Source organism: Bufo bufo, chromosome 1 (genome assembly GCF_905171765.1).
Source record: "Bufo bufo chromosome 1, aBufBuf1.1, whole genome shotgun sequence".
Taxonomy (NCBI): domain Eukaryota; kingdom Metazoa; phylum Chordata; class Amphibia; order Anura; family Bufonidae; genus Bufo; species Bufo bufo.
Window position 1 is genome coordinate 525,986,292 of NC_053389.1, and position 21,480 is coordinate 526,007,771.

A 21,480-nucleotide genomic window follows, 5' to 3' on the forward strand; every position below is an offset into this window, starting at 1 on the left:
GAATGCCAGGGCAGTATAACTACCCCACAAGTGACCCCATTTTGGAAAGAAGAGACCCCAAGGTATTCGCTGATGGGCATAGTGAGTTCATGGAAGTTTTTATTTTTTGTCACAAGTTTGTGGAATAAGAGACTTTGTATGAAAAAAAAAAAAAAAAAAAAAATCATCATTTTCCACTAACTTGTGACAAAAAATAAAAAATTCTAGGAACTCGCCATGCCCCTCACGGAATACCTTGGGGTGTCTTCTTTCCAAAATGGGGTCACTTGTGGGGTAGTTATACTGCCCTGGTATTCTAGGGGCCCAAATGTGTGGTAAGGAGTTTGAAATCAAATTCAGGAAAAAATGAGGAGTGAAATCCGAAAGGTGCTCTTTGGAATATGGGCCCCTTTGCCCACCTAGGCTGCAAAAAAGTGTCACACATCTGGTATCCCCGTACTCAGGAGAAGTTGAGGAATGTGTTTTGGGGTGTCTTTTTACATATACCCATGCTGGGTGAGATAAATATCTTGGTCAAATGACAACTTTGTATAAAAAAATGGGAAAAGTTGTCTTTTGCCAAGATATTTCTCTCACCCAGCATGGGTATATATAAAATGACACCCCAAAACACATTCCCCACCTTCTCCTGAGTACGGAGATACCAGATGTGTGACACTTTTTTGCAGCCTAGGTGGGCAAAGGGGCCCATATTCCAAAGAGCACCTTTCGGATTTCACAGGTCATTTTTTACAGAATTTGATTTCAAACTCCTTACCACACATTTGGGCCCCTAGAATGCCAGGGCAGTATAACTACCCCACAAGTGACCCCATTTTGGAAAGAAGAGACCCCAAGGTATTCGCTGATGGGCATAGTGAGTTCATAGAAGTTTTTATTTTTTGTCACAAGTTAGTGGAATATGAGACTTTGTAAGGAAAAAAAAAAAAAAAAATCATCATTTTCCGCTAACTTGTGACAAAAAATAAAAAGTTCTATGAACTCACTATGCCCATCAGCGAATACCTTAGGGTGTGTACTTTCAGAAATGGGGTCATTTGTGGGGTGTTTGTACTGTCTGGGCATTGTAGAACCTCAGGAAACATGACAGGTGCTCAGAAAGTCAGAGCTGCTTCAAAAAGCGGAAATTCACATTTTTGTACCATAGTTTGTAAACGCTATAACTTTTACCCAAACCATTTTTTTTTTACCCAAACATTTTTTTAGAACTATAAATTTAGAGCAAAATTTCTATATGGATGTCGTTTTTTTTTGCAAAATTTTACAACTGAAAGTGAAAAATGTCATTTTTTTGCAAAAAAAATCGTTAAATTTCGATTAATAACAAAAAAAGTAAAAATGTCAGCAACAATGAAATACCACCAAATGAAAGCTCTATTAGTGAGAAGAAAAGGAGGTAAAATTCATTTTGGTGGTAAGTTGCATGACCGAGCAATAAACGGTGAAAGTAGTGTAGGTCAGAAGTGTAAAAAGTGGCCTGGTCTTTCAGGGTGTTTAAGCTATGGGAGCTGAGGTGGTTAAAGGGCACATGTCAGAAGATTTGTACATTTGACACTGGATGACCTATTTCATGTGCGCTTGGCAGTTGAAGACATCTGTGTTGGTCTCATGTTCATATGTGCCCGCATTTCTAAGAAAAATGCAAATGACCCTCTAGGAACAACGGGGGCATTACCATTACACCTGGGTCATTCCATGTCAAGTGGACCTAGAAATCCGACCCTCTCCAAATTGAATAAAATTTTGCACAGATGTTCCCTAGCGTCCTACATGAAATCTTACCAAATTTTTCATCTAGGCCTCTGTTGGTTCCAGAGTTTCAGGCAGCTGATGATGGACCAGCTGTAATGCGCTGCTTGATGCGTAACCCAAAGTGGCAAATTTGTCAAGGGACAGTATCTTAAGTAGTTAAGCTAGGAGGCTGAAATTTTGCCAGTTAGTAAAACTACTTAGGCTCAGTCTCCTTGTAAATTTTGGGCCTTAAGAAGGCTTGACTCAATTTGTACATGCCATCCAAATAGGCCCAAAAATTTGAGGAATGACTGTTAAGGGGGCCTACTTTGACTGCCCACTGATCCTGACATACATGTCCGATCAGGCTATAATTTTGCCAGGAGTTGTGGCCTATGCAATATATCTTAAGGTCACATACACAAGCTTTCCAACCAACTTTAGGAGAAGATATGACTAGACAAAGAAATTACATTTCATATTTTTGCCAATTTTTGCTACTATTGGGGTGGAAATATCTCAAATGTGTAATTGTTAATCTTTTTTTATTAATCTCATCTAAAAGAGCATGTTTTTTTGCCACAAAAGTCACCCTGTTTTATCTTTGACCCGGCCTTATGTTGGCCAGAACTCAGCTCACAAGAATGTACCTATTTTGCATGCGTGCATGAACTTCACTACAAGGAGACATTTTTGGTGGCCTCCTGTCTGACATAAGATTATGTAGTGCTGCTGAGCTTGTTATCCTAATATAACTTTTAGCTATATTTCCATACACATATTCTAATTAGTTGTGGGTAGCTGTTTTAAATTGGATTTAATTTAATTTTAATGTAATTGGTTCCCACCTATGACCTATGTTGCTTCAATATACTTGAATAAATGACCTACAAGCTACACATTTTAAGCTGTGTCCAGATGCAATTTAATATGCATTGAGCCACAGACACCATTTGGTAATTTCCAATTCTGGTGACATTCTAAGATAACACAGGTTCCATACCACTTTTGCAGTATACATCCAGCAAATATACACTGCTTTCCTTCTATACCCCCTGCTTCTGGCTCGAAATGCACATTAGCAATGCTGTCAAAATAATTAATTTCTTCTTCATAAAAGTTAGACAGCATTTTGCAAAAGACTTATGTGCTTGCCTTCACCCAACAAGTATTGCAGTAGATACCTTGGTTAAAGCCATTTCTGCATAGCCAGTATGTATGTGTATACATTGGCCTGATTTCACATTTGTTAACAACTTGTCCCCAAAATGGGTGCAAAAGACCCAAAAGGTGACACTTTTGATTGTCAGTTGAGCAGCATCTTGTGAGACAACAGGAACATGTTCAGACATGTTGTGCTATTGTCTCTCCCAAAGATACAATGTTTGCCTTGTCAGGCAAACTCTGTCCTGTTTTGCTGATGGCTTGCACAGGTAGATATGCCATTTCCCTCTATGTTCTTCTGAAATTCTACTGATATTCTCTATTTAGCATTGTTTTCTTAAATAATTTGTAAACCCTTACGAGTATTTCTAAATTAAATTTACTGTCTTTATTACAGATAGCTATGGATGCTTATGTTTTTTTCTTCGAAAGATCAAGTATTAATAAAAAGGCGCTCTGGACTGCATAGTTCTGCATAGTAAATACACTGCTCAAAAAAATAAGTCCACTGTCCACTTAGGAAGCAATACTGAGTGACAATCAATTTCACATGCTGTTGTGCAAATGGGATAGACAACGGGTGGAAATTATAGGCAATTAGCAAGACACCCCCAATAAAGGAGTGGTTCTGCAGGTGGTGACCACAGACCACTTCTCAGTTCCTATGCTTCCTGGCTGATGTTTTGGTCACTTTTGAATGCTGGCGGTGCTTTCACTCTAGTGGTAGCATGAGACGGAGTCTACAACCCACACAAGTGGCTCAGGTAGGGCAGCTTATCCAGGATGGCACATCAATGCGAGCTGTGGCAAGAAGGTTTGCTGTGTCTGTCAGCGTAGTGTCCAGAGCATGGAGGCGCTACCAGGAGACAGGCCAGTACATCAGGAGACGTGGAGGAGGCCGTAGGAGAGAAACAACCCAGCAGCAGGACCGCTACCTCCGCCTTTGTGCAAGGAGGAACAGGAGGAGCACTGCCAGAGCCCTGCAAAATGACCTCCAGCAGGCCACAAATGTGCATGTGTCTGCTCAAACGGTCAGAAACAGACTCCATGAGGGTGATATGAGGGCCCGATGTCCACAGGTGGGGGTTGTGCTTACAGCCCAACACCGTGAAGGACGTTTGGCATTTGCCAGAGAACACCAAGATTGGCAAATTCGCCACTGGCACCCTGTTCTCTTCACAGATGAAAGCAGGTTCACACTGACCACATGTGACAGACGTGACAGTCTGGAGACGCTGTGGAGAACGTTCTGCTGCCTGAAACATCCTCCAGCATGACCGGTTTGGCATTGGGTCAGTAATGGTGTGGGGTGGCATTTCTTTGAAGGGCCGCACAGCCCTCCATGTGCTCGCCAGAGGTAGCCTGACTGCCATTAGGTACCGAGATGAGATCCTCAGACCCCTTGTGAGACCATATGCTGGTGCGGTTGACCCTGGGTTCCTCCTAATGCAAGACAATGCTAGACCTCATGTGGCTGGAGTGTGTCAGCAGTTCCTGCAAGACGAAGGCATTGATGCTATGGACTGGCCCGCCCGTTCCCCAGACCTGAATCCAATTGAGCACATCTGGGACATCATGTCTCGCTCTATCCACCCACGTCACGTTGCACCACAGACTGTCCAGGAGTTGGCAGATGCTTTAGTCCAGGTCTGGGAGGAGATCCCTCAGGATACCGTCCGCCACCTCATCAGGAGCATGCACAGGCGTTGTAGGGAGGTCATACAGGCACGTGAAGGCCACACACACTACTGAGCCTCATTTTGACTTGTTTTAAGGACATTACATCAAAGTTGGATCAGCCTGTAGTGTGTTTTTCCACTTTAATTTTGAGTGTGACTCCAAATCCAGACCTCCATGGGTTGAAAAATTTGATTTCCATTTTTTTATTTTTGTGTGATTTTGTTGTCAGCACATTCAACTATGTAAAGAACAAAGTATTTCAGAAGAATATTTAATTAACTCAGATCTAGGATGTGTTATTTTTGTGTTCCCTTTATTTTTTTGAGCAGTGTATATGCGCCTTCCAAGAAACATTAATTTTGACCAAATTTGACTTTCTTCAGAAAAAATGCTGCAATCCATTTGAAAAGCAGAATCACAGTAATGCCAAAGGCTTGGGCGCAATTGATCTTGCTACATCTATCCACCTGAAAACTATTACAAAACAAGAGTTTAAGCCAGGCCAAAAACTTTGCCCACATTGTAAGCAGTATGTTAAAAAAAAAACGATTTGATACATATGCAAATTAACCTGAGATGAGTCCTGTCCCTGACTCATCTCACGTACAGGACTCATCTCAGGTTAATTTGCATATGTATAAAATCGATTTTTTAACACAATAAAAGCACACAGAGCTATGGGGACTGGGTATTGCGGATGTGCTAGCGGCCATCTAGCAGCCCATGTCCTCAGCTCTATACACAAAATCCCGGTGACAGGTTCCCTTTAATCATACATAATAAAACCAATAGAAAAAAATATATATATTACCCCCACATAAATATTATACATAAAGTTTAGAGCATCTACCTCGTTCTCGGTTTGGGTGGCATCTGGGGTACTCCCTAATTCTCCTCCTTAAAAGTACCTTGCTATTCTCTGGCTATGCCCTATGATTTCTCCCCTCCCCCCCCCCCCCCCCCCCCTCCTCATGTGTGTCGTCTTGTCTCCCCCCTTTTATGTCAAAGTTTGTCTAGAATTATTGGCCTATACATCATTTGTTTGAGGCCTTATTAAGCCCCTTCAGGGCCTTTGATTCCGCTGACTTTACGACAGCTGTTTGTTTGTATTACAGATACAGATACATGCTTATACCTTGTCCTTGATGCTATACTGCTGTTTACGATTGCATGTCGCAATGTATCCTTGTATGCGGTATTTATACTGCAATTTGTGATGTTTCTTTTATGATTGTAAAAGTTAATAAAATCTTATTGAACCATAAATATTATACATAAAGATAATATATGTGCCCACAAAAAAGAAGTGTGGCTAGATATATTGAAACAGATACTTGGGCATATCCTGGGCAATTATACATAGACAATACCATGTGAAAACAGTGTGGGCTATTTGGTGAATTTAATCACGGTTCCTGTGATTTTGGAATTACACCCACGAGAGTTTGTCATCATAAGCAGTGTTGTCGGGAGATGAACTGTCCCTGGGTGTCCCTTTTGGCTATCCCTGCCTAAATGCGGAGCACCCGCCCTGAAAGGGGCGACCCCACTTATCGGTGGCTAAACCCTAAAAAATGCCCTAGAAAGCCCTAAAAAAGCTTGTCAAAATGATTGCAGATGCATTTCCCCATTGAAGATGGTAATGTTTCGTCAGGGGACAAAAAAACTGTATCAGATGAAGTGAAGATGCTGGCAACCAAGATGATGTGGGCGCAATAAAGTGTCCAAAAGCTCCCCTATTTATACCTAAAATGGTAGATGTGTTTAAAAAAGGCACTCCCACTCTCAGGGGCATGATTAGCCGGAAGAGGATATAGCTCCGCCTTACTTCCAGTATAATGGAATGCAAATGTGTTCCAACAATAAAAAATATTGGCACTCCAGGAGACATATTATAGAATATATTTGGTCATAAGCCAATACAATGTGCCCCTATTGTGCTAATACACAGACCCACCAGTTCAAAGTAGACACACAAGTAAGCTGAGGTGCCGGAATAAGCGCTCTCACCGGAGAAGGAGCGACTTCCGGTGAGTGGAACACACTTCCGGTGGGTTGAACACACTTCCGGTGGGTGGAACGCACTCCGTGGAACGCACTCCGTGGAACGCACTCCGTGGAACGCAAGCTCACAGGCCAGATAATGATATCGTGCCTCTTGTGTTCCACCTGCCTGCACAAATGGTCATGTGATATATAATACAAATAGGGGGGAGAGAGGAGCACAATTCAAGGCGCACCTATATTAAGAAAGGTTGGCCACAAAAATTAAGGATACTTGAAGTGAGGAAAGGGGATGATAAAGAAAACCCAAGAATAAAAAAGGAGTTATAACTTTAGCCGCGGGTCCCCGCGTACATAAATAAATAAATAAGAAAAGGGACCATACATATTAACAGAAAGGAGGAACATGAAAAAGGGAGATTTAAAGAAAACAAGCAAAAGATATCTGTTCATTGAGGCCCCGCAAGCACACAGTTTTGAGCCTCTTTACAGAGAATCCTTTTGTTCCAGTCACCACCTCTAGGGGATCTACGGATTACTTCAATTACTTGGAATTTTAGGGTCCTATAGTCTCCGTTATGATATTCCAAAAGATGATGTGCTATAGGTTTATCACGATGATGACTAATATCACCATGGGGATCTCCTACCCTACTTCTCAGTTCACGCTTTGTTTTACCAACGTACTTTAGGAGGCATTCACAAGTGCATAAATAGACTACACCCTAAGTCTTACAGTTTGCAAAATCTCGCATTTCATAGGTCATACTTGTCGATACACTGGTAAAGGTGGTGGACTTGAGAATCATAGGACAGCAGATACAATCGTTGAAAAGTCCCAGGCAATTTACGATCAAGCCAGGTACCCTTTCTATGCGGTTTGGTATAGTGACTATGTACCAGTCTATCTCTGATTGATATGCCTCTTCTATAGGTGATTAATGGTTGTGGAGAAATGAGGTCACTGATGTCAGGATAAGATAAAAGGATTCCCCAATATCTCTTCAGGACACTTAGGACTCTCGAATTCTGTTCATCAAATGTACCAACTATTCTCATAGTCTTGTTCTCCTCTTTAGAGTGAGAACTAGAAGTAAGGAGGGAGTGTCTATCTTTTTGTAGGAAGTGTTTAAATGCATCTTTTAGGATCTCAGGAGGGTATCCTCTTTTATCTGTAGTGAAGTTCATGCACGCATGCAAAATAGGTACATTCTTGTGAACTGAGTTCTGGCCCACGTAAGGCCGGGTCAAAGATAAAACAGGGTGACTTTTGTGGATATTTCCACCCCAATAGTAGCAAAAATTGGCAAAAATAAGAAATATAATTTCTTTGGCTAATATCTTCTTTTAAAGTTGGTTGGAAAGTTTGTGTATGTCACCTTAAGATATATCGCATGGGACACAACTACAAAATTACAGCCTGATCAGACATACATGTCAGGAGCAGTGGGCAGTCAAAGTAGACCCTCAACAGTCATTCATCAATTTTTTGGCCTATTTTGATGGTATGTACAAATTGAGTGAAGCCTTCTTAAGGCACCAAACTCTGCAAGTTAGCTTAACTACTTAAGATACTATGCCTTGACAAATTTGCCACTTTGGGTTACACAGCAAGCAGCGCATTACAGCTGGTCCATCATCAGCTGCCTGAAACTCTGGAACCAACAGAGGCCCAGATGAAATTTTTTTTAAGATTTCATGTAGGACCCTAGGTAACATCTGTGCAAAATTTTATTCAATTTGGAGAGGGTCGGCTTTCTAGGTTGGTCCACTTGACATGGAATGACCCAGGTGTAATGGTAATGCCCCCGTTGTTCCTAGAGGGTCATTTGCATTCTTCTTAGCAATGCGGGCACATATGAACATGGGACCAACACAGATGTCTTCAACTGCCAGGAGCACATGAAACAGGTCATCCAGTGTCATAGGTACATGCAACCAACAGAGGCCCAGATAAAAAATTCGGTAAGATCAGTGATTGATAGCATTCTCTGTGTAAGCGTGTATACATAGATAGCTGTCAGTCACTAATAGTTGTACACAGGGAGGTGTTATTAGTGATTGACAGCATTCTCTGTATGTGTATACATAGATAGCTGTCAGTCACTAATAGCTGTACATGAGGAGGTGTTAGCAGGTATTGATAGCATTCTCTGTTTTAAGGGTCTATACATAGATAGCTGTCAGTCACTGATAGTTGCACACAGGGAGGTGTTATCAGTGATTGATAGCACTCTCTGTGTAAGTGTGTATACAGAGATAGCTGTCAGTCACTGATAGCTGTACAAAGGGGAGGTATTATCAGTGATTGATAGCATTCTCTGTGTAAGTGTGTATACATAGGTAGCTGTCAGTCACTGATAGTTGTACACAGTGAGGTGTTATCAGTGATTGATAACATTCTCTGTGTAAGTGTGTATACATAGATAGCTGTCAGTCACTGATAGTTGTACACAGGGGAGGAGTTATCACTGATAGCATTCTCTGTGTAAGTGTGTATACAGAGATAGCTGTCAGTCACTGATAGCTGTACACGGGGAGGTATTATCAGTGATTGATAGCATTCTCTGTGTAAGTGTATATACATAGACAGCTGTCAGTCACTGATAGCGGTACATGGGGAGGTGTTATCAGTGATTGATAGCATTTTCTGTGTAAATGTGTATACAGAGATAGCTGTCAATCACTGATAGTTATACACAGGGGAGGTGTTATCAGTGATTGATAGCATTCTCTGTGTAATTGTGTATACAGAGAAAGTTGTTAGTCACTAATAGTTGTACACAGGGGAGATTGTAAGTTCAGAAAATAAGAAGTTTAAAAGTATAAATTACAAATTTTGCTAAATCTTTTGCCACAAAACTACATATCAATCTGCTCAGCTTCACCTGCTCTATAACACGCTGACTGCAGATTGCACTGCATTTCGTGGTGGCAGGTCCTCTTTAAAAGGGTAACAGTTTGCACAACCCGTTTCAATCTCAATGCTGAGATTGCTTAATGCCAGTTATTGTATTTTCTGCCTGTGTACTATAACTCTAGCGATACATTATTTTGCATTCCATGGAAAAAAGTGACAACTGTAGCTATAGCTACCGATAATGTCACTGACCTTTGTTTTTTAGTAAAGAACAATCTCAATTTTATCTTAATCCAGCCTCACGTTATCATTTTTATGCAGCTAACGGCAACAACATTTCATCCTACCTTAATTTGTTAAATAACGTGACATTTTTCTTACACAATATAAAGTAGGTTTAAGAAATAAAATACAGCTTATAGATATAATTTTAAAGATAAATATTAGCTCGGAAACCTATTCAAGTATATCACTCTGTATGATACATTTTTGTTTGTGTCTTCTAAGGAGACTTTAATAATAAATTCCCTAGTGAGCATTTTTGAGTCATGTTATTTGCTAAGCGGTGTCTTGTTAGGGCATCTGCTTTGCAACAGAGAAGAGTGCACTGAAAGTGCAACAGTAATTTCAGGTAACATTTCAGATTAAGGCCGAATGCACACGGCCGTGGAACACGGTGGTGAGCGGTCCGTGGTATCCCGGCCTGGCATCCTGCTGAGAGCAGGAGCGCACGGAGTCATTGGTTGCTCTCAGCAGGATGCCAGGCCGGGATACCACGGACCGCTCACCGCCGTGTTCCACGGCCGTGTGCATTCGGCCTAAGGCTGTCGCGTGTGTATGTGAGGAATAACAGTAGACTTGTATCTGGTATTTTTAACTGTTTTCCCCTCTGCAATATATCTGTAATGCTATGTTTTCTCTGGGCTAGTGGGTGGAGACTAGCTGGAATCATATCTGTTCATACACAGCACATGGCAAAACAGATGATCCTGCTTTCTAAGTCTCTGTAGCACACTCTCAGAAGCAGCAGCAGTAATGGTGGACAACTGGACATTATACAGCAGAAATAAGCAGTTTAGGTCTGAATCCACTAGTGACGTTAAACAGAAATTACAGTAACTCACAAACTGTAACAATCTCTGCTCCAGAGGGCCAGACAAATAAATGACAAAATCGCCTGTTCTTGATTCTTACATGAAGCAGGAAGGTAGAAAGGGGCTTGACTTAAAAAACAGTGAGATCTGTGCTCTACTTAAAGAAGTTGTGCATGTTTGTGGGGTTGTGGGGTTGTGGGGAAGTGGGGGGGGGGGGGGAGTCAAGACCTGCAAAGGGAAACATACTCATACTTACCTGTTTCACTACACTGGCTTCTGGCTCCTGTGCTCTCCAGCCTCCGCTGCTCCGCTTGGGTTCCTGCATTAAAACTTCTGGTTTGACGTTGTGCAGCCAATTGCTGGCCGTAGCAGTGACCTGCTCCCCTTGCATCATGTGACAATTTGTCATGACGGAAGGAGAGCAGGCCACCGCAGGTAAGTATGGTTTCCTTTGCAGGTCTGCCCAGGAGGTGGTGGGGGAGGTTCATCAAAGCCCCTTCTCCCAGAGAAAAAAAAGGGCACAACCATTTTCAATCCTACTGCTGAGATTGCTCAATGCCATTTATTGTATTTTCTGCCTGGTTCCTGTGTGTACTATACCTATGCACATTTTCTGAGTATTCTTTTTTTTTTAACCTGGCTTGATTAATCGATAACTATTTGCCTGCTTCTTGTATGCTACTGTGTTTGCACTCAGACTGTTTAGTGACCATTACCATTATCCTGCCTTTGTGTTTCTGTACCTTTATCTCTCTTGGTTCTGACTGAGCTTGTTTCTGTTGGTATACGGTTTTAGCTTTGACTTTTGACTGCCCTGTTTTTGACCCTGCCTAGTATGACTACTCGTTCTGTCTATTCCACCTGCTTGCAGCTACCCAGTGAATGCAAGAGAGGATTCCATATGACTTACAAAGACCGCTGAAGGTTAACTAGTTAGGTTGCTGAGCTGGATTGTCCCTATCTAGGTGACATTTTTGCTGTAGGCAGGGCCTAGTTATAGGGTTGTTACAGGACAAGTTTACCTGCTCTTGCTGAATCAGGTAGCTAGCACCAAGTCTTGCAGTGAATGTGCAGTTTACTGGATAGGTTAGGCTACTTTCACACTAGAGTTTTTGCTGGATCCGACAGGGTTCAGCAAAAACGTTTCTGTTACTGAAAATACAACCATCTGCATCTGTTATGAACGGATCCGGTTGTATTATCTTTAACATAGCCAAGACGGATCCGTCATGAACTCCAATGAAAGTCAACGGGGGCCGGATCCGTTTTCTATTATGTCAGATTGTGTCAGAGAAAACAGATCCGTCCCTATTGACTTGCATTATGGGTCATGACGGATCCATCTTGCTCCACATCCCAGGACGGAAAGCAATCCACAGCATGCTGCGGTTTGCTCTCCGGAATGAGAATGAAATGGAATGCATTTTGGAGCACTCCGTTCAGTTACATTTTGTCCCCATTTACAATGAATAGGGACAAAACGGAAGTGTTTTTTTCCGGTATTGAGACCCTATGACAGATCTCAATACCTGAAAATATTAACACTAGTGTGAAAGTAGCCTTACCTGTATCTCTTCAGTTTGATCATGCCTACATCCAAGTTCATCACACAAGCCAGCAGCAATCTCTGTGTCAATCCCTCTGCCCCTGACTGTCTCCAGCAAACCTTCCATTCTCCTCCCTCTTTTTCTCTCTAAAAAATTCTATGCAAATAGAACCTTCAGTGAGCACATAGCCATCTTCACTAAAGAGATATTTGAGCAGTTAATTGCAAATTAAAGCCCTTTTACATATATTACAAAGTTTCTTATATTCTCCCTTACTAATCATTTACAAGGAAAATAATGAAACAACAGTTACTCTTGTCACTCACATTGTGAGTGCACTCTCAGTCTTGGATGATCAATTACTCTCTTTCATTGACTAAAGTTTAAAATGTCGCCATGTACATCCACCTATTTTATTATCATATCATGCAGGATGTTTTTATCTTTTTCTGTGATGTTTTTTGTCTGTAGTATATTTGTGAAGGTGTAGCTACCTCCATGTCTGAATGCATTCCTTTTATTCCACCTAAGAAGTGTCTATCCCAGTGCCTTTCTATTATCCCACCTATTTCACAGGCGACCTTGATTGGGTGGTACATATGGCTCTTCCTTTCATTGGTTGCCTGAATGCACACAGAAGTAACAAGAAGGAGCACGCTATATGTGCAGGGTCTGCTCTCCTGAATGTAGATGCCCAATAGCATAGAGACAGGTATTATATAGAGTAGGTTCCTGTCTGAATGAGAGCGCAAACCCTGCTCCCTGCCATTGCAACCACTACTTAAAAAGAAATGTGCTTTGTCACAAAGCAAATTTTTTGGTAAAATTCGGCCAAGCGGCCCAAATTTTTTTTTTTAAACTTCACTCATCGCTAGTTAGGATTATCATACAAAATGGCAGAAAGATTGAAATCCTGTGCTACGTCTCAAACATGTAAAGATTACTTGTTTCATTCATTGATACTGTCTGGGATCACTTTAGCAAAAGGTTATTTTATGAGTTCCACCTTGGATTTGTCCTACTTACCATTTTCTGCAAAGACCATAGCAGCAGAAATTTTATTTGACCTACAGAAAGGAGAAAACATATATATCTTATATATATAATATCTTATTTTATTATAACAATCATACATGCTATCAATAATGAATAAATAAAAGGCAAAACAATATATTCGTAAGGTAATAATTTATGTAGAAAGAACATATCCAAAAAACAAAAATCACACTGGGAGTACAGCTGTGCAGTGGCCACAGTGCGGCTTGATCTACACGGCCTAGCAAGCCACGTCAGTATTCTATTAGCTCAGTACAAACAGATTGTTTGCTTGGTGATGCATTCATTGTGAATGGCCATGGGATTTTGCAGGTTACAGTGTGGCCATTAACAATAAAGGGTGAAAAACAATGGGGCGCATTTATTAACGATTTACACGCTGGTCTTAATAAAGCCCTGCACTGGCGGTGATATCCTCTGAAGTTATGAAGAGGCATCGGCCTCTACATAACTTTGGCGGATCCACACCGCTTCTAAATGTAAGATAGCTTCCCAGCCATCTTACATTTAGACAATTTTCTATGCCTAAAAGAGGTGTAGAAAATGGTAAATGAGACGGGCCTCCCGGCCCTTCTCCGCCCACACCACAATTTTTTTTAGACCTAGTGTGAGCGGGGAAAAGTGGCAGATTGTGGTGCAACGGAGTATTGCTGCAGCTTGTAAGGCTACTTTCACACTAGCGTTCGGAGCGGATCCGTCTGATGTTTCATCAGACGGATCCGCTCCGATAATGCAGACGTTCGCATCCGTTCAGAACGGATCTGTCTGCATTATTACTTAGAAAATTTTCTAAGTGTGAAAGTTGTCTGAGCGGATCCGTTCAGACTTTACATTGTCAGTCAATGGGGAACGGATCCACTTGAAGATTGAGCCATATGGTGTCATCTTCAAGCGGATCCGTCCCCATTGACTTCCATTATAATTCTGGACGGATCCGCTCGCCTCCGCACGGCCAGGCGGACACCCGAACGCTGCAAGCAGCGTTCAGGTGTCCGCTCACTGAGCGGAGCGGAGGCTGAGCGCTGGCAGGCGGATGCATTCTCAGTGAGTCCGCCTCCACTGAGAATGCATTGGGGCCAGACGGATGCGTTCAGGGCCGCTCGTGAGCCCCTTCAAACGGAGCGCACGAGCGGACACCCGAACGCTAGTGTGAAAGTAGCCTAAAGCGTATATTACACTGCCTGATTTTTCGGCAGATAATCGCAGTGTAATACTGCCGCCGATTGCTTGATCTACGGGCAATCCAAATCTTTTGACATGTTAAAAAATTATTGTTTGCAGGCAGCAGATCAAGGTGTCTAATTCTGTTGCTGGCAAACCACTATACAGCATGGGGACTAGCAGTGGGATTATAGAAACTCTGACTTGAGCAGACCCCTAAACATTTAATATACAATGATTCAGAAAGTCTTCAGACTTTCGTTTTTTGAAATTTTCTTGAAAATTTGAAAAATTGCTTCTAACATTCTAAGGCCTCATGCACACGAACGTTTTTTTTCACGGTCCGCAAAAACGGGGTCCGTAGGTCCGTGATCCGTGACCGTTTTTTCGTCCGTGGGTCTTCCTTGATTTTTGGAGGATCCACGGACATGAAAAAAAAGTCGTTTTGGTGTCCGCCTGGCCGTGCGGAGCCAAACGGATCCGTCCTGAATTACAATGCAAGTCAATGGGGACGGATCCGTTTGACGTTGACACAATATGGTGCCATTTCAAACGGATCCGTCCCCATTGACTTTCAATGTAAAGTCTGGAGTCCCTTTTATACCATCGGATCTGAGTTTTCTCCAATCCGATGGTATATTTTAACTTGAAGCGTCCCCATCACCATGGGAACGCCTCTATGTTAGAATATACTGTCGGATATGAGTTAGATCGTGAAACCTAATTTCCGACAGTATATTCTAACACAGAGGCGTTCCCATGGTGATGGGGACGCTTCTAGTTAGAATACACTACAAACTGTGTACATGACTGCCCCCTGCTGCCTAGCAGCATCCGATCTCTTACAGGGGGCCGTGATCAGCACAATTAACCCCTCAAGTGCCGCACCTGAAGGGGTTAATTGTACTATCATATCCCCCTGTAAGAGATCAGGGCTGCCAGGCAGCAGGGGGCAGACCCCCCCTCCCCAGTTTAAATATCATTGGTGGCACAGTGTGCGCCCCCCCCCCTTCCTCCCTCTATTGTAATAAATAGTTGGTGGCACAGTGTGCGCCCCCCATCGGCCCCCCCTTCCTCCCTCTATTGTAATAAATCGTTGGTGGCACAGTGTGCGCCCCCCCCCCTTCCTCCCTCTATTGTAATAAATCGTTGGTGGCACAGTGTGCGCCCCCCATCGGCCCCCCCTCCCTCTATAGCATTAACAACATTGGTGGCCAGTGTGCGGCCTCCCATCCCCCCCCCCCCGATCATTGGTGGCAGCGGGTTACTAGCAATAGTACAATAGTAAAAGATTCATACTTACCTGCTGCTGCGATGTTCGTGTCCGGCCGGGAGCTCCTCCTACTGGTAAGTGACAGTTCATTTAGCAATGCGCCGCACAGACCTGAGGCTGTCACTTACCAGTAGGTGGAGCTCCCGGCCGGACACGAACATCGCAGCAGCAGGTAAGTATGAATCTTCTACTATTGTACTATTGCTAAGTAACCATGGCAACCAGGACTGTAGTAGCGTCCTGGTTGCCATGGTTACCGATCGGAGCCCCAGCGATTAAACTGGGACTCCGATCGGAACTCCGCTGCCACCAATGATGGGGGGGGGGGGGGGTGGCAGGCCGCACACTGGCCACCAATGTTGTTAATGCTATAGAGGGAGGGGGGGCCGATGGGGGCGCACACTGTGCCACCAACGAATTATTACAATAGAGGGAGGGAGGGGGGGGGCGCACACTGTGCCACCAACGAATTATTACAATAGAGGGAGGGGGGGGGGGCGCACACTGTGCCACCAACGAATTATTACAATAGAGGGAGGGAGGAGGGGGGGGGGCACACACTGTGCCACCAACGAATTATTACAATAGAGGGTGGGGGGCCGCACTGGCCATCAATGATATTCAAACTGGGGAGGGGGGGGTCTGCCCCCTGCTGCCTGGCAGCCCTGATCTCTTACAGGGGGATATGATAGTACAATTAACCCTTTCAGGTGCCGCACCTGAAGGGGTTAATTGTGCTGATCACGGCCCCCTGTAAGAGATCGGGTGCTGCCAGGCAGCAGGGGGCAGTCTTGTACACAGTTTGTAGTGTATTCTAACTAGAAGCGTCCCCATCACCATGGGAACGCTTCTGTGTTAGAATATACTGTCGGTTCTGAGTTTTCACGAAGTGAAAACTCAGCTTTGAAAAAGCTTTATGCAGACGGATCTTCGGATCCGTCTGTATAAAAACTAACCTACGGCCACGGATCATGGACACGGATGCCAATCTTGTGTGCATCCGTGTTCTTTCACGGACCCATTGACTTGAATGGGTCCGTGAACCGTTGACCGTGAAAAAAATAGGACAGGTCATATTTTTTTCACGGCCAGGAAACACGGATCACGGATGCGGCTGCAAAACGGTGCATTTTCCGATTTTTCCACGGACCCATTGAAAGTCAATGGGTCCGCGAAAAAAAACGGAAAACGGCACAACGGCCACGGATGCACACAACGGTCGTGTGCATGAGGCCTAAGCCTTCTAACAGCAAACTGGGTTTGGACTCGCAGCATCGTACAGCGATAAAATGTATTGCCCCCGATGAGGCTTTGTTAATATGGCCACCAGTAATGCGAGACTTGATTAGTCTCGTGCATGCGTTGTCACTATAAGTTGCGGCACATGCATTAATATTTCAACTCGGATTTGTTAATGATCGTAGCGCACATCACAAACCCGAGTTCTGATTCGTAATTTGAAACATTAAGGCCTCTTTCACATGAGCGTGACGGATTAGGTCCGGATGCGTTCAGGGTGCGTTCAGTGAAACTCTCACTATTTTGCAAGCAAGTTCAGTCAGTTTATTCTGCGATTGCGTTCAGTTGTTCAGTTTTTTCCACGCGGGTGCAATGCGTTTTTATGCGTTTTTCACGCACGTGATAAAAAACTGAAGGTTTACAAACAATATCTCTTAGCAACCATCAGCAAAAAACGCATCGCACCCACACTTGCTTGCGGATGCAATGCGTTTTTCACGCAGCCCCATTCACTTCTATGGGGCCAGGGCTGCGTGAAAAACGCAGAATATAGAACATGCTGCGATTTTCACGCAACGCAGAAATAAATGGGTCAGGATTCAGTGCAGGTGCTATGCGGTCACGTCACGCATTGCACCACGATAGTAACAGCGCATGCATGAGACTAATCAAGTCCTGCATTACTGGCTGCCATATTAACAAAGCCTCATTGAAGGCAATGCATTTTATCACTGTATGCAATTGCACATTATCAGTTATGGTTAGGAACGAACATCCTAAAAATTTTTAATTACTTTTACAAAATAATGCCAACATAAAGTAGACACATGGTAAATATCAATTATCTGTCTTGAAAGCAGAGAAATTCAAATTTAGAAAATAACGAAATTTTCTACATTTTCGGTAAATTCTGTAAAACATATTGACGCAATTTAAAAGCAACATGAGGTACGATATGTCATGAGAAAACAATCTCAGAATCAATTAGATGAGTAAAATCATTATAAAGTTATTACCATATAAAGTGACACATGTCAGATTTGCAAAATTAGTCTCTGTCAGAAGGGTGAAAAATGACAGAATGTCAGGAGGGGGTTAATATTATTTGACTCTTCGTGACTAATAATGGCCAAAAATAGGATAGTGATTTGTAATGTGATGGCATGTGAATACTTTTCTGTACAAGGACCTGTACCTATGAAAGGAAACATGAATAATGCCGTCTCAGAAAACCTTTAGGAAAATTGCCAAGACAATGATGCAAAATACAAAAGCAAGTCTACTAGCTAAAGTGAAACACTTTGAAATAAGCAATAGCAGCAGGCATCAGGATGATGGTAAGTACTGGCTCAGTGATTAGCACTGTGTGGGGTCCTGGGTTTAAATCTATTCCAGGTGCTCTACTTTCCTCCCACACTCAAAAAACATACAGACAGGTTAAAGAGGTTGTCCCATAAAAAAATTCTACAGTTTTCACACCAGCACCTGGATCAGAATTCAGTTGTAATTGCATGTGATAAAAAATTTAGCATTGCATCTGAGTTATTCAATAAAATGTACCTGTATAGCGCCGCCTGCTGTTTGTTTTTGTTATTTCTTTGTCCTGCTCACTGAGAAGGCCGCACATGCTCAGTTTTATCTTTCAACTGCCTCCTGAGCTGTGATACAGTAAGAAGTGGCCAAAGGAGGAAAAAGGCGCTCATAGGGTGAGTAGGTTCAGAACAAGCTTCCAAATACAGGAAGAGTGGTACTGCTCACCTGTTGTTGTTGCACCTAATGTTCGGTGCAACTATACTGGAGGCGAGTAGGAGTGGTTTAAGTGTTGCTGGTTGGTGCTGCCGGTTACGTCCGTGTTCACCTTTGGCGGGGGCCAGGCCGCCGTCCGGGTCAGTGTATGAAGTATCCACTGGACTCTGAGGTCGAGTGGAGGGTGGACCATAGGCGCAAAACACAACCAGAGTTTGTTTCAAACCAATAGTTTTTTTTTATTGTTTTTGTTATCGTGACAACGCGTTTCGGGGTACTGTGGACCCCTTTTTCAAGTCTGTGAAAATGCTGCTGATGGAAATTGCGCTGCTCCCAGCTTCTGGCACGTGCGGCGTCCAGATGCTGTGTGAGCTGTGATAGGGAGAGCTGAGACACGCCCCCTTAGCTGCAGCAGATAAGACCCTCCCCTTGAGCTGCCAGCTTGATATAAATCTAGCAGAGCAATGAATGGAGAGATCTCTGGATCCATGTGAGGTACAGGGCTGGTTCTAGCTTTGTTACAATGAGATTATCATGTACTGTATGATGTCTGATTTTCATTTTTTACATTAGTGATGGGATAACCCCTTTATTTTAGAATTTGTGAGTCCCAAATGGAGGCAGGGACTGATGCAAGTGATAGCAATCTTGCAACGCTGTGGAATATGTACCATATTTTTTGCCCCATAAGATGCCATCCTACCCCCCCCAAAGTGGGGGAAAACTATCCCTACATCTTATGGGGTGAATACTAATGAGTGCTCCCATTATGGAAGCACTCATTAGTACCGGAGGACCGGGTAGCAGTGAAGGCTCTGTACTCACCGCTTCCTGGTCTTCTGCTGTCGCCTGTGCTGTGGCTACACACAGAGTGAGGGTGCTCTGTGACCTCACTCTTTGTGCGTCAGGTCACAGCACAGCTGACGGCAGGAAGAAGAGAGAGCTGGCGGTGAGGAGCAGCGGCATCCGAAGCAGAAGAGGTAAGTGGATTTATTTTATTTTATCTTACCTGAGGCTGGGGGCTGATCAAATGAGGCATAGGGGCTGATTGAATGAGGCATGGAGGCTTATATGAGACTGGGGGCTGATCAAATGAGGCATGGGGCTGATATGAGTCTGGGAGCTGATCAAATGAGGCATGGGGCTGATATGAGTCTGGGAGCTGATCAAATGAGGCATGGGGGCTGATATGAGGCTTTGGCTGATCAAATGAGGCATGGGGGGCCAATTTGAGGCGAGGTAGGTATGGGGGTCTGATCTGACGCATAGGGGTCTGATTTGAGACAAGGGGGTCTGATCTGAGGTATGGGGCGTCTGATATGAGGTATGGGGGTCTAATCTAAGGTCTGAATGGGGGGTCTTATTTATATTGGGGCTCTTATCTGAGGTTTGATTGGGGGTCATTCACATTGGGGTCTGAGCTGAGGTCTGATTGTGGGTCAGATTTGAGGTCTTATTAACATAGGGGTCTGATCTGAGGTCTGCTTGAGGGTCTTATTAACATTGGGGGGTCTGATTGGGGCTGTGAGCTGAGGTCTGATTAACATTGGGGGTCTGATTGGTGTTCTCATCTGAGGTTTAATTAAACATTTTCTTATTGTCCGCCTCTAAAACCTAGATGCGTCTTATGGGCCAGTGCATCTTATAGGGCGAAAAATACGGTAAGCACTACATAAATGAATAAAATAAATATTTACCAGCATGTTGAAAAGGTGTTAAAATATTCTTGTTATTTCTTTACATCTATATGATATATAAGACACTGTACATAATAGGAAGTGATACAACCAGGCAGTGGAAGAAATAAGGTATCCATTTGCAGGGGAACACTGGGAACTTAAAACTAAAAGTGGCCACATGTTGTAGGCAGGTCCAAATTGACCGAAAGCAGGCAAATACAAATAGGCAGGGCCAACAGAAGTAGGTAGGGCCTACAATACGATAGTATACTGCCCTAGCAGAACCAAATACCACAGTACAGCAAAAAATATTGCCTCAGCAGAACCAAGTACTACAGTGCAGTACAATATACTGCAGAACCATACAGCGTAGTGCCACCAGTCAGGTCAGGTGCATAAGTACCTGATGCTCCTAAATTAGTTAATTTTGAGAGCCTCAAATCTTCATTGCAGTCTGCATTGAAGGTGTGGCTGACTCCGTTGGTCAAGTAATCCTGATTAACCTGTCCGTCCCATAGGCTGATTTTAAGAGTGTAAGTATATACTGTATATAGCTGTAGCTGCTCTCCCTGTATTTATTAAAGGCCATTTGGCACCAGGAGAGGTAGAATACAGAGTGGGCTCAGCATACATATGGAACCTGCATTCCCTGAATTTAATGGAGGCCATTGTGGCACCACAAGAGGTACAATATAGTGTGGGCACAGCATGCATTAATTTACTGTAGGCTTGTACGGCACCAGTGGATGTAGTATTTAGTGTTAGGTTCCTGTCCTAAAGAGATCGCCTTGACGCTGCTGGACAGGCAAAATAATTTTGTACAAAATGTATCTGCCAAGAATCTCACATTTATAATGTAGCATAAGTACATTTTCTATAGTGAGTATGGCACTATTGTATTTACTTTATTATTTGTGTTGTGCTGTTACATTGTTTTTTGCAAGTACCACAGTGCAGTACACTATACTGCCCCGGCATAACCAAATAGTGTAGTGCCACCAGTAAGGTGCATAAGTACCTGATGTTCCTAAATTAGTTAATGCTGAGAGCAACAAATCATTAGGTACCCTACTGGCAGCCATGAGAATGGCCGCCCCCTAGGCATTAGCCCACTGGGAATTTTCCCTGTAAGGTCTATTGCCAGTCTGCCCATGTCCATTTGTGATCCTTATCTTCATCACCATGTTATATACTGTATTACTTTAGATGTGTCTTTTATGATTCCGACATATCGAACTTGTAGGTT

General features: G+C 43.2%; 1 protein-coding gene and 1 long non-coding RNA gene across 2 annotated transcripts in view; one reads left to right on the plus strand and one right to left on the minus strand.

Annotated features, from left to right (window-relative positions):
• The window catches only part of LOC120981927 (V-type proton ATPase subunit S1-like), a 122,697-nt gene that overhangs the window by 55,693 nt on the left and 45,524 nt on the right, over positions 1-21,480 (minus strand). The window contains exon 5 of the mRNA XM_040411730.1: positions 13,107-13,147. Within this exon, the coding sequence (XP_040267664.1) occupies positions 13,107-13,147 (41 nt within the window). The remainder of the gene's footprint in view (positions 1-13,106; positions 13,148-21,480) is intronic.
• On the plus strand, positions 1,521-20,806 carry LOC120981938. Its single transcript, XR_005774815.1, has 3 exons — positions 1,521-1,687; positions 4,128-4,132; positions 20,795-20,806. It is a non-coding gene; the product is annotated as an uncharacterized LOC120981938 (long non-coding RNA).